General features: G+C 38.9%; 1 protein-coding gene across 1 annotated transcript in view; it reads left to right on the top strand.

Annotated features, from left to right (window-relative positions):
* The window catches only part of hydin (HYDIN axonemal central pair apparatus protein), a 70,256-nt gene that overhangs the window by 11,600 nt on the left and 40,963 nt on the right, over window positions 1-17,693 (top strand). Inside the window, exons 18-29 of the mRNA XM_077595661.1 lie at window positions 8,881-9,119; window positions 9,234-9,495; window positions 10,803-10,946; window positions 11,013-11,156; window positions 11,896-11,988; window positions 12,551-12,771; window positions 12,948-13,032; window positions 14,113-14,322; window positions 15,658-15,867; window positions 15,954-16,128; window positions 16,271-16,344; window positions 16,549-16,676. Of these exons, the coding sequence (XP_077451787.1) occupies window positions 8,881-9,119; window positions 9,234-9,495; window positions 10,803-10,946; window positions 11,013-11,156; window positions 11,896-11,988; window positions 12,551-12,771; window positions 12,948-13,032; window positions 14,113-14,322; window positions 15,658-15,867; window positions 15,954-16,128; window positions 16,271-16,344; window positions 16,549-16,676 (1,985 nt within the window). The remainder of the gene's footprint in view (window positions 1-8,880; window positions 9,120-9,233; window positions 9,496-10,802; window positions 10,947-11,012; window positions 11,157-11,895; window positions 11,989-12,550; window positions 12,772-12,947; window positions 13,033-14,112; window positions 14,323-15,657; window positions 15,868-15,953; window positions 16,129-16,270; window positions 16,345-16,548; window positions 16,677-17,693) is intronic.

Consider the following 17,693-nt stretch of genomic DNA (forward strand, 5'->3'; position numbering starts at 1 on the left):
CGAACATGTCTGCAAATTGCGTTTAAGTCCAAAAATGTTCGCAAGTCCAATTTTGTATTTCGCCTTTTTCGGAGTAGTACTTCTTTCCGCCGCTAATACCAACGCCTGGCGCTGTGAGAGCTCAGCTCACCCAGCATCTACCTTCTTCTTCGTTGCAATGCGGAAGTGCGTGAATGTATCTCCAGTGTGCAAAGAACCTTTTTCATTTGTATCATTAAATATCTCATGCATCCAATATTGAATATGGTTGGTAAAAAAGCTAAAGGCTTCTATTGAGGGAGTTGAAAGGAAGAGGCAAGCCATTTCATTTGAAACGAGTGGCAATAATAACGAAGCTTGATGCGCGTGAGAGTGGTGAGCGTTGCACATCGTTCGACCGTCAGTACCATTTATAAACAGAAAGATCGAGCAGCAGTGTTAGGTTCATCCAATTGTACGTTTATCCTTAGGTTTTTCCAATTCAGCTTTCAATAAAAAAGGCATCTGTAGTCACATCTCACCATTTAATTCTTGCAAGAAGAGAATACATCCGGACCGCTCGGCCGACCAAGATTATTCTAACGAGTGGCATTATGTCCTGCCCATTTAAGGCCTCAAACCAAAACAATTACAAGGTTATCGACTCGATCCAATTGCGTAAGCAAGAAACAAAACAATTCTATAATCAAGCAAACCTAGCGTCAAACTAGCGTCACAAATTAAAACAATATGCTTGATAGCCATCCGCTGACCCAACAACAATTTAAGCGTCCTTCACAGATCTTCATTGCGAACTTGCATCTGGGGGAAAGGGTTGAGGTGTATCTTCCAGTACTCAGTCCTCGGAGCAAGAACTTAGTGTATTGTTTTATGTCTTTGCGAACTCGTATATCTCGCTGGACCCAGCTGTCCTGGAGAGCGACCTTGGCGTAAGCGTTTGTCTTCGTTGAAAGCGATCAACACATATATATATATTGTTTAATATAGTTACACATTTAGGATGAGCATTACTATTCCTAATAAGCAAATATATTGATTAATATAGTAAGCATGTATATTATAAGGCTTTATATTCATTGCAAACACATTTATAATAATGATTACTCCAACATTCCCCCCTATATTATAAATTTGCACATGATCCCCTTAATAAAACTTCCTTTCAGCTTTATTCCATTAATTCCAAATGAACATATAGTAACATCCCAGAATGAACCCAACATTCCCCCCTTTTTTATTATATGTTCGTTATTTATTTTATGGCAAATCCAAGAAGAGAGGGATATCTCCGTTGGCTGTTTTAATTTTACCCGCTTAGGCCCTACTCGTTCGGCAGGTCTGAAAGCAGAAAACAAAATCATTTTCGCCATATTTTTCATCCTCGGCACTCCCATGCTCTTGAAATTCACTGCTGCTGTCAGCACGTTTCATTAGTAGGGGATATAATTCATGCAATTTAGAATTTGTAGGGGCAATCGTAGTGGTCATAAGTCGGCTTATCAAAGATCTTAAGCAGGGAATAATACACCACCCACATAATGTCAAAATCGTAGCAAAAAGGGCTACGGAAAATGCAACAAATTGGGCCAAATCAAAAGGACATGCCACCAGCTTTCCAAGGCGGAATTCTCCGACTCCAGAATGCTTCTTCATATTGCGGTTGAGGATCTGCAGGCCACTAATGGCCTGGGTGAGGGACCCACCGGGTGACGTGTTGTTCGGTATGAAGGTGCAACATTGATCTCCAAACATTGCACACACGCCCCCTTGCTCCGCAAGCAGCATATCAACTGCTATGCGATCCTGGAACGCCATAAGACTGGTGGCTGCCAATTGTTCCTTTATCGCCACAAATCCCTGTTCAGTATAGTTTCCAAGTTTTTTGACATTGTAATGCAGGTAATTTATCCAATCAACATTTTGTTTGGAGTAATTAAAAGAAAAATATACTCCCAACCTGCTGCGATCTGATTAGCCAACTTATACTCATCTGGTACGCCCCGTGGATGCCAATCGCATCAATGTATGTCGCATCACCCTCTCTCCATGCCGATCGACGCCATCGCGAGGGGCCCGCCATCATACCGGATTTCTGTGCAGCCAATTGTATCTCCTCTACTGTAGATGGAAAAACAGACACTGGTAACAGCAGTGAGACCAAGGCACAAAGTCCTGCTGTCATTTTGGCAGGAGTCGTATAATTTGTTTTGACCCCACCACCACCATAGGTCAGAACGTGGTACCAGGGTGTAGTCGGTTTTAGGACGTGGGCACACCACGTCTCATTTATCGCCTCCAGCTTCAGACCATGCCCTGTAAGGTTTTAAGCAGGTAAAATGATTTAAAAGCTTACATTTTGTTGAAAAGTTAGGCTTGTCCTTTGCTGCTCTTGTAACTGGGTAGACATTATTCCATTTTTCACAATTGGGGCTTACATTTTTATTTGTCATTATCTCCATTACACAATCAGGAGTAATTTGCGCGGGCACTACTCGTAAGAGAGGGCGGGGCCCCATACATGTTATGCAGGTTTGATTTATAGTAATAGCTGCATTTTCCATCAACAATAACCAATTTTTCTTACCGCCTCCCGTTTGGGAACTCCCCGTTGCAGAAATGAATTCTCTGGTCATTTCAGATTTTAATTTTACTATGGCGGATCCGGGTGTTTCCATCTCTGACGACTTTCTTACCGTCTCCATAGACATTGTTGTTGAGACACAATTGTAGATTTTTTGTAAAAAGAGTCTTCTCCACCTGCCCATGGACTTAGGAAAAACGTCAGACAAGGATCCACAAGTTAATTTGTCAGTCTGAATAATGATTTGTAATGCCCCCACCGTATGGTTTAATTTTATCGAAGGCCTGATGGTTTTTTCGCACGGGTGTGTCATCCAAGCTTGCCAATCTAGACCAGTTTCTGCAACAAGGTTTCCCCAATCTGTTTTAGGACTGTTATGTACCACACATATTCTATAAAATCCATGTGTATCCTTTGAAATGGATATGTAGCTTTTGTAGCTTGACATAAGGGGGAATCGCCCGTGTTTTTGCCATATATCTGCATATAGATTGAATATATATAACCTCCCCCTTTTTTTTGAGGCATGAAATTTACCATGACTCAAAATGGCAGCCCTCCCAGATAAGTCTTTTGTTTTTGTTTAGTCCCCCAGGTTCCCAAAATTTCCCATTGCAGAAATCAAAAATTTCATTTGGCGAAATTCTTTTCTTTTTTTGTTTCTGTCCTACTCTGCCACCGCCGTCCTCGAAAGGCTTATCAGCGATTTCAGAAATATTCCACCTTGATATTAGAATATTGATATATCTTGGTGGCCAGCCAATTAAAACACAAAAGACAGACACTCATCCACGCTCGCACTCATAATCAAGGAATTTGCTTTGAGTGCTCCCCCAATCATCCATAATTTTGGTTTGTTGGAGTAAAACTGGAGTACCCAGAGAAAACCTACGAATTCTTGAGGACACCAGGAATACTCCACACTCCGGAAGGTCTGGATCCACTCCGCATTAGTAGATCCTCGAACCGCAAATTTGATGCCTGAAGAAACTAGATAATTAATGTATTAGATCCACATGCCACATATCTAAAAATAGAAATTTGTTCAATTGCCACCGCCCCTTACCCCAGTCAGTCAGCATGTAGACTGCCAAGTGAGTGGCTGTGATTAACTATCTATTCGCCAATAATGCAATAACGGAAAAGTTGTGACACATTGAAACACACACACACCCCCTTTTATTTAACCGTTTGTAAAAACTTTATCTCCATGTTCTGCATTAAGTTACACCCCCTTTTAATAATATCGAATTTTGCCCATTCTAGTCAACCCATCTACTTAAAGCATTTCTCCAAGGTTGATATTTTATAATTTGGAGATGTTATTTCTAAAACATAGACATTATTTCACTTGTTTCACACCATGGAAGGCCCTACCAGAATTTGTTGTAGATATTCCCCTTTATCTAAGCTTGTTATTGCCAATCGTTATCACCGTAACATTTAGGTGTATTAACCCCATAATTGCAATGCAGTAAGTTTTGGCTAAATTCTTAATTTGTATGCCCCTAAAGCAATAGGCAGTAACGTCCCAATAGTCATCAATATGACCTATACCAAAGCATATCCCCCTTCAGGCCAAACAGGGAAAGTCTTTTGTGCACCTAAAGACGCTCCATGTTTCTTCCAGGGAAACTATGCCTATCCTAAATCAATTATCTTATCTACCCCAGCCAGGTTCAATTTACCTAATAATTTGGACGAATGCCACGAAATTTCTCATGCCATTTCTGCATTGTTAAATTCATGTCTGATTTCTTTAACAACCAAATAACTCTTAGTACCTAAAACATAATTTGTAAATCACCCCATACTATGTTTACTTAAGATAAGAGCCATTTCTTATAGCTCCCTGTTACCACAAGAAAAATCTACAATAATTAAATTAGAGAAATCCACCTTTTACTAGGCATTTCCTAATTACAATTTTCAATGCTTAATAAAGGACCCACAAATTGTAACCAATATGCCATAATATTGTAAAAAAACAAAAACAAAATTCCATTCATTTTTCTTTAACCAGCCAATCACCTATATTGAAGTATTTTGAACAAACCAACCATTCAAAAACTGTAATAATATCGTTTTATCCTCCAAAACTAGCTCTCTTCAATCAAGAGCCCTTTGAACTTCACAAAACAAAAAATAAAATAATAATAATAGTATTATTCCCAATTCCAAAGCTTTTACCAAATCAATCTTTGCCAAACAGATTTTCTATCACCTCGAAAGACATTTCTGATTAAATCCCAAAAATAAATGTGAAGATCATCGCGGAACCCTGCATCCCTTGTAGACCATGTTTTGTTCTTATTCTGAAATGTTTAAACGGAAGCGCGCCCTTAGCCGCTGACTGTGACCTTCACGCTCGCTGCAGAAGCAGCATCCTTATCTTTTGTTTACAAATTCCAAAACGCTCTTTTTTCTTTTTGTCCTCCTGTGCACACAATTATAACGCTTTTTAGAGAAGACTAAATTAATTCCTCTCCCGATATCCAACTATATCACCATAGTTTGCCAAGACCCCATAATCACAATATGCTGCAAGCACAACTATATCATAGCAAAACCCATTTCTGCCCTCAAGTTTGCTTCAGCACCCCCAAGGCCAATTATTGTAATATTCCACGGAAGGGGTCCCCCAAAAATTTTAGTCGCTTGTGCGGTCCGCGCGCATACTATACTGTATTATAATGTCAACACCGTCAAATCAGCCGCACCAAAACAGAGCGCTTCCCCCGCAATCAACGCATTATTTGGCAAGTTTAGAATATGACAAAACGCAGTTTTGGCAAGCCCGCTAAACATTTAATTTGCCGTTTTGTATTTCTGTTAACCAAAATATTCCCGCTAGCAGACGGGAACGAAACCAGGATAAGCCACAATAAGCCATTTCATTCCAGTACATTGACAGTACATTTAGTTACTATTAACAAAGCATGCCTAGCACTTGGAAATAACCATTTTAATTGCCGTTTTACAACTTTCAGCATCATACAAAAAATTCCAATTGAATTCATTCACAAAGAATGTGATCTCTGGTTTAAAATTTAGCTCAACATCCTCATTCAAATCATTTTGAGCAGGCCTGTCTTGTTTTTAGAATAAAACAGCCCATCGCCTCGCTCCTATCAACCAGCCGAGGACCGCTATCATTTACAAAACAGCACGTTTTGCCTTTCCCCGCCTCGTCATCAAAAACAATAATTAGTATCTGTGGAACAAGCCATGTCGCTTGTGTCTCCCTTCACATATTATATATAGATTACTTCTATGCTTAGTGCATATTTTATCCCGCAGGTTTTAATATTTCATGCATATTTAAGCTGGCCAGCAAACCCATATTTGTTTATCCATAAATTTAGGTGTTTAACCCTTGTAGCGCTTTGATTTTCAACAAACTTCCAATCTCTACACGGCAGACGCTGTTTTGGATCGTCGTCGCTAGCCGCTTTTTTATTCGAGTTGCCCATCTTTGGATGGAGCTCACGTGCACTCAGTTATCAGTTAGCAAATTTCTTTTCCGCGGAAGGACATACGTAACACACGCAACACGTAACACACGCAACACAAATGTATACCCTAGCTTGATATACTGTCAGAGTTATATTTGTACCTTTCCGGACCACGGCACAGGACACCCCGAACTGCCCCAAGTTTTATAGACTCATGCTCTTTACCTGGCAGCGACTAGTATACCCAGGGTTTGTAACGCAGTCCCCTGGACGCGTGTCGCAGTCCCCTGGACGCGAGTCTCATTTAAAAAAATGGACCTACCAGATATGACCCCAGATGTCTCTTTCAGAGGGTTAGTCGTCGAAACCGTCGAGAACCCAGGCGCTCCTTCGAGTTATCCAGCCCGGAAAAGGGTATTTAAGCGCCGTGCACGGTCTTTCCAGATATCGAACGGGAGCGACCTGGATTCTGCTTCGGTATCTTGACCACAGGCTCGAAGGACCAAATGTTAGGTTCATCCAATTGTACGTTTATCCTTAGGTTTTTCCAATTCAGCTTTCAATAAAAAAGGCATCTGTAGTCACATCTCACCATTTAATTCTTGCAAGAAGAGAATACATCCGGACCGCTCGGCCGACCAAGATTATTCTAACGAGTGGCATTATGTCCTGCCCATTTAAGGCCTCAAACCAAAACAATTACAAGGTTATCGACTCGATCCAATTGCGTAAGCAAGAAACAAAACAATTCTATAATCAAGCAAACCTAGCGTCAAACTAGCGTCACAAATTAAAACAATATGCTTGATAGCCATCCGCTGACCCAACAACAATTTAAGCGTCCTTCACAGATCTTCATTGCGAACTTGCATCTGGGGGAAAGGGTTGAGGTGTATCTTCCAGTACTCAGTCCTCGGAGCAAGAACTTAGTGTATTGTTTTATGTCTTTGCGAACTCGTATCTCTCGCTGGACCTAGCTGTCCTGGAGAGCGACCTTGACGTTGCACAAAGTTTGCAAATCAATTGAATGATGCCATACAGTGCTACCGCATCATTTATGATGAAAAAAAGAAGAAAACTGCAATTGTCATTAGGTCGCTTCTTTTGGCCAGTTTCTAATACATAAATCTCTCTCTCTCTCTACAGTACTGTACATATTCTCTCCATTTTATTAAATGTTTTTTTTTCAGTACAAACCAATGCGTGTTACTTATACAAGCCTTAAACATACAAATGCACTTATATAAACCTTCAATATACTTATATTGGCCTTAAACATAAATTATAATACAAAATATAGCACTGAATCAACTTACAAACAAATTCAACTTATGAACAATCGCTCGGAACCAATTGCGTTCGTAAGTAGGGGAGCGTCTGTATATATATATATATATATATATATATATATATATATAATATATATATAAATATATATATATATATATATATATATATATACATACATATAATAATAATAATCGGACATAGGCCCTGTCGTCATTATCAACAACACAAAAAGCCTACTTGTCATCACACCCAGAAACTGCGTGTGACGAAATTGGTGGTGCTTCTCCATAAGCTGCGTTTACTCGGCAAAAGACCTAAATAAGTGCAAGTTACGGACTTGTAATTTGGCATTCTGCTGTTATGGATACAGGTCGCTTACCTCTCACTGTCTTTCACTTACCTTACCTTCAGTCAGCTAGTAGGAGGCAGATCACCACCAAAACATCTTTTCATATTACCGCAGAAGGGAATGTGTGTTATGTTACCGCAAGATGAGTCCGACCACAGTGGTGTCGTCAGCGAATTTGATGATGGCGTTAGACTGGTGGGTGGGTGTACAGTCGTATGTGTACAGGGAGTACAGAAGAGGACTCAGTACACAGCCTTGAGGGGAGCCAGTGCTCAGTGTAATGGAGGAAGAGAGGTGGGGACCAAGTCTAACAGTCTGTGGTCGGTTGGTCAAGAAGTTCATAGTTCATAGTTATATCAAGAAGTTATACTTTTTAATGTCCAGTGTACAAAAAGACAAATTAACGATGGTCTTGTTGGTTGATTGATCACATTATTTAGATTTTATTAGATTAGCGACGCCATAAGAAAACACCACAGTGGTAGTATTCTATCAAATATCACTCCACGTTTTACTACAATATTTTTGAGCTTTTTATGCAAATCCAACAACCTTTAAAATCCTACTTATCATTTCAAAAAGGTAATGGGTAATCCGTCCTTGGCAAATTTCAGCATTTTGAAATTACTTTGGATACTTTCTGTGCTCAGATCTGACCTCCAAATAAGCCAATTTTGTACTATTATAAATAATGATCTAAATGACGATAACGAAATGATATCTAATAATGATGAGAAGCGGCATGGTGTGGGTGTGGCGCCTCACAGTTCTGAGATTGAGGCTTCAATCCCTGGTAGTTTCCAACCTTCCTTTGTGGAGTTTGCATGTTCTCCCCGTGCCTGTGTGGGTTTTCTCTGTTTCCTACAGCATTCCCAAAACATGCATGTTAGGCTGTTTGAACACTATAAATTGTCTTTAGGGATGAATGTTAGTGTGAATGGTTGTTTGCCTCATTGTGCCTTGCGATTGACTGGCAACCAGTACAAGGTGACCCCCGTGTACTTCCTAAAGTTGACTGGGATAGCCCCTGGTATCCTTATGAGGATAAGACAAATAAATTAATAAATATTGATGCAATTCGATGCACAATAAGCACATTTAATGATGACCATGGACGTGCAATGGGAAATACTTCTACATTTTCATTCATAAACAGTAAACCCTGATGACATGGAGAGAAAAAAGAAGCACACATAATTAACACTAACCATATCTTTATTCCATAGTGCCAAGGAAAGTCCCCTTGGCGTGTTGAACCTGATGAAGGGGAAGTGCCACCACAAGGAAAACTGGAGCTTAAAGTTGTGGCGAATCTGAAAGACACTGTCTTGTTTCAAGACAAACTTGAGATTTCTATCCAAGGCAGTCAATCACACACTGTTGCCCTGTCTGCAACAGGCATAGGCACCACAATTGTCAGTGATAAACCCTTACACCCAAATCTTGACCTTGGCACACACTTTAGGTAGTATGAATTGATTAAACCTATATTCGAAATACCACATGAGAGCATATAATATGTAGTCTTACATTGTTTTTGTGTTGTTTTGTGTTGCTTTTTACATATCTGTGTCCTCAGCCATGGATCGTGCGACTTCCACTTCAAAGTGACAAACTATGGCCAACGGGTACACCGACTTTACTTTAAGACTGTGTGCTCATCTCATCGGACTTCGCTGCCCCGCATTGCAACTGCAAAAAAGAGAGATTCTGTAAGCTGTCTTCCATGGGCGTCCTCAAATTCTAACAGACCAGTATTCAGCATCAGCCCGACACGTATGGAACTGTTCCCAGGTGACTCCGTCGACATGATTCTGAAAGGATCCTTAAACTTCCCAAAGGTGAGTTAGTGAAGATAAATATGTGGCTTGTGTGTCTGTTGCCCAGTATTTTACTTTGTGTAGTGACCTTTGCCAGTGACTGTTTAAAGTCAATAGTTTTGCCCACATGTCTACTGACATAGATCATCTGAGCATTTTTACAACTTTTGTAGCCTTCGTACTTGATGTCTTCATGTCTGTTTGTGGCATTGGACATTGTCTGCACACCCAATTAGAAATGGGTATGTATCTACTTGTACTTCACGATTGTGTCCCATTCGTTGATTCTTGAGAAAAAGGTTTAATTTTATATCTTTATGTTTGGATTGGATTGAATAACTTTATTCATCCCGTATTCGGGAAATTTCATTGTGACAATATCTTTATGTTTGGATTGGATTGGATAACTTTATTCATCCCGTATTTGGGAAATTTCATTGTGACAGTAGCAAGAAAAGGCATAGTGCTAAGTTAGACAGTTAGACAGTACAGGCGTAAAGGCTGCAAAACAACAAAGCAAAAGCACAAAGTACAAAGCAAATCAAAGTAAATGGGATCATTAAGAATCACCAAATCAAATTATTAAGACAGAAAACCAGCAAAAACACAAAACGAGCAAGAGTGGACGGAGCTACCGCCACCGGCTGCCACTTGAACGGCGCCATTTTGGTTGTGGTAACAAAAACGCTACATACTCAAAAGCAAAGGTTGGACAAAAACTTGAAACCTGAAATGTGGTGAAAGGTCGAAAAGTTCAAGTGGGGGCGAATACTTTCGCAAGACACTATAGCGCACAGGAAGACTTCAATCCCAAAACTGAGGAAGTCTGTTTAGATAAAAGATTCCTGTCCTCATGAACAAACTGGATATGAAGGGTAAAGCAAATCAGGGGCTGATTAGACAGGCTTGTCTACTTGGTGTCTGAGGAAAACAATCATTACAGACAAAGAGAAGAAGAGGTTGTCCCAAAAATCAGAATTGAGTTAGCCAAACTAGGTGCTCTTTGTTCAACAAAATATTCTATATAATTCAATATGAAACAGCATACATAAGATAATTCGTTAAACACAATTCTTCCAACAGTCAGTAAGAAATCCTGTTCCTCCCATTACAGATAGTTACTAGTTATTGTAGAGCCGATATTAATTATCCTGCTCTACTTGTCATCAAAGTATTCCAGAATTTTTTAAAACTTAACAATAATTACACCATGAACACGTTGGTCAAACCATATTGAATATTTTGCTGTAAAACAAGAGAAAAACTAATTACATACGTTTGTGCAGTTTTTTCCCTTTTATACAAGTAACCATTATCTCTCACCGCAGATTGTGAGAGAACATCTTGTCTGCTGTGGCATCGTGGGTCATCAGGGCTTTAAGGAGCATATCTTTACTGTGGAGCTGACATGCCAGTTTGTGGCCCCTGTGATAAGAATTTCCTCCCAGAAGCTGAATTTCTACGTAGAAAAGGTTCATTAAAGAATCTCTCACCATTACATAAACGCATACTAATTTGATCACTTACATATTTTGCAGCTTCCAGGAGAAGATCTTACCCAATTATTTGAAGAGCTGGTATTAAAGAACGTCTCGTCTTTGTCTCTATCCATGGAACTCTTTCTTGCTTTTCCTTTCTCTCTGTGTGAGCAACGGGGAGTCAAGAGTTCAACTAACAGTAAGGTAACTCTTTATCTCTCTTACTTCAATGATTCTGAATGGATTATATCACCCAGTCAGACCTACAAATGCAATCTGTTCATTGAGTCCTCTTTTCAATATGTTTCCAAATTATTTTGCACTGCATGTATACTGCAGTTCCACCCAATAATGCCGTGGTTATTCCACCTGACATTGGTGTGTGCAGTCTTTGTTTAATTCTCACTCGGTGACGATGTGATTGTGAGCGTGAGTGGTTGTCTTTTTCATTGTACCCTCTGATTGGCTAGCAACTAATTCAGAGCCTCTGCCTCTTGCCCGTTGTTGGCTTGGATAATCTCCCGCACATCATGGGATTCTTGTGAGGATGTGGTATGGGAGATGAATGAATGTATACTGCATCAGATAGGTTGGTTTAGTGAAGCAACCAATTGAGTCCAACGGGAAAACATGTCACTCACCAACAACAAAAAAGGCATACATATGTTCAAACACTGTTAACCATTTCTAATTCTATGTACATTTGCAAAATTATTGTACAAACATCACAGAATATACCATATTTTCAGGACCATAAGTCTTTTTAGTTTGGCCCGTAGTGCGACTTATACTTTGGAGCGACCTGTGTGTGAAAATATTAACACATACCATTTTACATGTTATTTTTACAAAAAAGACCACACTAGGCATGTGTTGGTAATGACTTTAATATTGCAAAAAATGTTTATATTTAACTTAACTGCAGAAAGCTTTTTTCATATAGAGATTGACATTAGTTCAAGGGGAAGAGACTCGCTTGTGGATATGTTTCGACCCAACATACTGCCATGGCCATTTGTCACAAGTAGTGGATCAGGTAATGTAAAGGGTTCTTTTTATATTCATTTTTTTTAAAGAAAAGTTGTTAACATGTAAAATTAGGCCAGTGGAAGAGATTTCGAATAGGTGTTTAAGAATTCATTACGTCATCTAAAGGACAATTAGTACATTTATACAGATTGTGGACATCTTTTATCACATGACACTCCTAAATGAAACGATCTAAATTTGAACTAAATTACCAACAGCACTTTAGTTCTTATTTTCCATTTTATTTATCTAGGTATGGTAATGCTCAATTCATTTACCATAGTCCGTAGATGTGCATTGCAGTGTAAATGATTTTTTTGGGTCTAATTTGTACTCTGCAAATGTGCAAGTCGCCGGAAACATCTATATTAGAAAAAGACAGAATGGACACATAGTCATCATGTGTATCGGCTTGGATTGGATTGGGCAACTTTATTCATCCCGTATTGTGAATTATGAACTTAAAACTGTAATGTCTTGAAGTTAAAAGAAAAAAATCTATTAAAAAAAATATTTTAAAATGTTCGGATTTGTATTCTTACATTTTCATTTTTGATCATGGTTTCTAGACCCTCAACATGCGCTATATAGGGCACCCACATCAAGACAGGGTGGAACTGCATGCTGAAGTACATTTTCCAAATCTACATTTTTCTTCAACCACAGTGGACTTTGGCAGTGTGCTCAACTCCACAGAAAATCATCAGGAAGTTACAATGACAAATTGTTCCCCTTTGCCAGTTTTTTACCACTGGACTTGTTTGGTGGATCATACACAATGTGTTATCAGGTATATTAACACTTTAACACATAAACAAGATTAATTGTGAATGTACTTAATTGCTTTGCTTCAAATTTGTGGCATTTCAATACAACTCAAAACACTTCTACAGATATTGTGACATTAATAATTATGCTGTTGTAATATAATTATTAATTACAATAATGTAATTGTCCTCCAAAAAGATCTTCTGACCCTTCAGCTGCTCTAAATGATGATAGTATTTCCCCAGATCAAGACAACCTGCAATGTTCTGAATGTGTGCAAGAGGTATGCTCCAACACAAAACCTAACAATTTATTATGATTTGCACTTTTTTATTAAATTCTTGTATATTTTTGTAATGTAACATCTTCACTCCACCCATTTTCATGGCTGAGGGCTGAGCTACTAGCTGGCTTTGCGCAAGAAGAGAGTACATACTGCAGAGAAATAATTCCATGATCCATTCCCACAATAGGATAATTTAAAAACTTCAATTAACGTAGTGTGGTTGTTTTGTAATGGGAAAAGAAGCTGTCCGAAGCCACACTGTCATGGGGTGAACACACAAACTGTACACAGGTGTCCGGTGTATTTTGATTGATGTTCATACAAAGATACAGAAATAACAGAGAATACACTCTTTTTTATTTTACAGCAGCAAGGAGTTGTCGCAGTTTGCAAACAGCATTCTAACCTCCCATTTTCTTTTGTCTACTTTTATTTCATTTGGTAGCCCTGAATACATTGACGTCCCAACTCTAAATGGAGGGCCTAATAAAGCAATTGGGACGTTTGAGTTTGTTTGACTAAGTGTCTGCATGTGGGTGGAATTAAGCCAACTTCATGTGTGTCAAAACACGTAGACAAATCATATTACCATAAGCTCTAAATTGCACGAGAACAAAAATGGCAGGAGGCATCTTGAGGGTCCAAAACAAAGGGGAGTGCTTGTTGTAAATCCTTGTGTCAGCCAAACCTTGATGAAGGCTTGAGCACTCTTAATACACCCCGTACATTTTTCTTAGGGGCATTCATGTTGCACACAATGCAGTTACTACTTTTTAATGATTAAAAAAATCACTTTAATGATATAATGATAAGGAAAGCCTTCTTCATTGCTAAAATGATGGAGGTCCTTTTTGTAAGGAATGCAAAGCAAAACTTATACTTTATTACAATAAATGTATGATAAATGATAATTATGTGCACATAATTCCTACAGCAGAAGTGAATGTTTCAATATTAAAACCCACAATGATGAAGACAGTATGTTTGGAAAAAATACAAAGAAATCAAATTCCACTTTCAGAAATGATTGATTTTCATTATTGCTTTGAAATTCTATCATCTATGTTCTTTTGTTAGATTTTTGACGTCTTACCAATGCAAGGACATTTGAAACCTGGTGAACAGCAGTTGGTCACATTCATTTTCCATGGCCAGGACTTTGTTAGTAGAGAGGTAATCGCACAGTGCCAAGTAGAGCATGGACCAATATATGATATTACACTCCGAGGAGAAGCATCAGAGATCAGCTTCAGTCTGGAGTCAACAACTGTTGACTTTGGTTTACAGGTATGCCTGTGTTTGAAATAATTTAATTGAATTGATCAAATGCTTTTATTGTCATTATACAAGTATAATGAGATTTAAGGCTTCACCAGGAAGTGCACAAATAACAACAAACTAATAAATTATATATATATATATATATATATATATATTTATATATATATATATATATATATATATATATATATATATTTATATATATATATATATATATATTTTTTTAAATTAGCTCTCCCGCTTGGTCGCTCGCTTACTCTCTTTCTCTGTATCGTCACTCTGTTGATGTAATGTGGCCACATGATGCTCCTCGTGGTGCATTTGCGGACGCAAGGGCTGAGTGGGTTGAAGGGCACCGCGAGTGTAAAGTCTCGTTAAGTAGGCTATGTGGCGACGGTGTAGCTGAAAGGACTAGCTAATGAGCATGGCTTGAATGAAGGCTGTAGTGAAGTCTATGGCATTCGTTGCAGCATTTCCTTCTCATATTTTTATGCTATAGTATATCATTTTTTTAAACAATAATTTACATATCAAAGCGTTTCGTAACTTGAGAAAACCGGAAGTTGAAGCACTTGTAAGGAGAGGTGCCACTGTAGTGTCAAAACGCTTTTAGTGCCTTGAAGGTGGAAAGGCACTATACCTGTGTAAATCTATTTGCCATAAGTATTACTTACCTTCAGAAAGCCAACCAAGAATTAATTGCTTCAGAACAATAGAAAGAATTTTTGAAGTGTGGCTTTTTGGGAGGGTGTGTTTACAAGCCACAAAAGAAACAACCCTCCTTTTGGCAAATTGGTGGATGTCAAAATGTCAAGCTGTGGTTTTATTGCTTTTAAACAATATTTGTAGAATTGCAAGAATCATTATAACTTCTGGCAGTTAGACCTCTAGCTGTTATAATCAACTGGTGTAATGAGATATTTGCGGACAAAAGCAGAATTAGAAACGCTGCATTGAGAGGTAGTCCAATTCAGTATTTTAAGAATCAATACAACACACTCGGGAAATAAAATTCATCTCAGCATTATATATCACTATAATTTACAAGTAAGTTAGGTGGTTTTAAATCAATGGTGTTATGCTGTGGGTCATGTCTAGTTGTACAGTACCTACCTTTGTATGATGAAATATCAAGCTCGTGTCAGTCATGATTTGTTGTCAGTCAATAAGTAAAATAAAATAAATGGCTTTTCTGTTCTATACCTTTTGCTTAATGAAGGAGGAACTTCTATGGAAGCAGCATCATGTGCATAGAATGGAGTGTGGATACCTTCAAATGAAATAATAAGAATCAATAATTAAGACACATAATCACTTCTTTCTACGGTATATGTATTCCAGCGGTTTGACAGTATTGGGGAGTCTACGGTGATTGTGAAGAATACCGGAAAGGTTGGCTTTAAATTCACTATTCAAAGGCCTCAAAATGAAATGACCACACTAGTAGATGTAATGGAAGATACAATGCTGAAATTTGAGAACGAACAGAAATCCGAGAACGAACAGAATGAGAAGATTCAACCTGGTCTGCCACTGGTCATTCCTTCTTTGGTGAGTTGAAGCTCAGACCATAAATGACAGTAATGTAACCTACTGGCAGTTATTTTTCCAACTACAGTAAATGTTTTTGGTGACAGGGTTACATTGAAGCTGGCATGATTCTTTGTCTGCGTATCCTCTACCTCCCTGGCATCCCTGAGAAGTTTGAAAAGGAGTTTCAGCTGGTTGTTGCTCACTTACCACCACAGGTCGTCAAACTAACCGGTGAAGGAGTGTTCCCAAAGATCTCCCTGAATTTACCTCGAAGCCTGGGTAAATGTAGAACAATGTTATTAAAAAAACAGGAATGAACAATATTCTTCTTTACATGGATTACACAATACCCTTAAGAGTCGAAAAACAAATAGAACTTTTTAAAACCCTTTCTTCTTTCCATCTTGTCATTTCTCTGCAGCAAAGGAGAGTTACAGTGGTGTGTTCGAGCAGTCCAAACTAGCTGTTGAATTGGAGGCTACGAGTTCCTTTCACGTTAGTCCTCAAAATAAATTTTACTATGTCATAAATTAGATTTCCAATTCTTGGGCTCTTGTAAGATCATTTTAAAAGTTCAGATTTTATTGGTGGAACTGTTCAATTGAATAGCGTTATTGTTTGCTGTTTAAGTTTGCATGACTGTTTTTTGACTATTACAGATAAATCGCATGACTTGACTTTCTACTGTCTGTCCACTAGTTTGAAAGGTGGCATTTTTTTGAAATTGAGAAAATGCTGGTCACGGAGAATGCTTTGGCTGTAAGCAAGAGCCTCATGGAAATGGGAAACACCCAATGTTCCAACAAAAAATGGAGCAAACTCAGCAGGTATTTATAAAATTTAGTGTTCTCAATTTTACGCATTAGTAGTGGAGTTTACTCACATTGGCTTTGACACAGTAGATTGTTTTAACACGTGATTAATTATCACCATTCCTGACCATCCTAGCTTGTCAAAAATACTTCAGACGTCCAGACAGGGCACACTGCTCTCATGGCCACCTCAGACACATTAGTTTTGGCCAGATAGAGTGGTGTGAAATACCGGTAATCAGGAAAAACTTAATTTGGGATTTTAATGGGCAAAATACGATTTGTTGCGGCAGGTTGATAGAGGCTATCCCAGCTAACTATGGACAGTAGGCGGCCCACTACCTGAAGTGGTTGATAGCCAATTGCAGGGAACAAGGAGACAGACACACATTTACACATACACTCAAACCCAGAGGACAATTTGGAGTGTTCAACCAGCCTACTAGGGCAGCGCAGTGGTCGGCTGGTTAGCGCATCGGCTTCACAGTTCTGGTGTCGGCGGTTCAATCCCAGCTAGGTCCTCACTGTTTGGACCTTGCATGTTCCCCCAGGTTTTCTTCTCACATCCCCAAAACATGCAAGGTAAGCTGGTTGAACACTCTAAATTGTCCACTAGGTATGAATGCGAGTGTGAAGGCTTGTCCTTTGTCTCCTTGTGCCCTGGGATTAGCTGGCCACCAATGCAGAGTGTCCCCCGCCTGGTGCCCAACGTCAGCTGGGATAGGCTCCAGCACCCACTGCAACCTTTGTGAGGATAAGCGGTACAGAAATTGAATGGATGAATGAAGCAGCCTACCATACATGTTTCTGTGGGAGTAAACCAGAGTACTCAAAGAAAACCCACACAGGTACCCATGTAAATTCCACATAGGAAGGCTGCAGCCCAGGCTTGAACCCGTGACATCAGAACTGTGAGGCGCCCTTGTTATTTTGAAAAATTAAGTTAATTTCCTTTACCAAGTATGAAGTTGCATTTAAACCTTACTACATTTTTTTCTCACAATTTTTGCTTTTAAAAGCTAAAAAAATATG

This window comes from Stigmatopora argus, chromosome 3, assembly GCF_051989625.1.
Source record: "Stigmatopora argus isolate UIUO_Sarg chromosome 3, RoL_Sarg_1.0, whole genome shotgun sequence".
Lineage (NCBI taxonomy): Eukaryota > Metazoa > Chordata > Actinopteri > Syngnathiformes > Syngnathidae > Stigmatopora > Stigmatopora argus.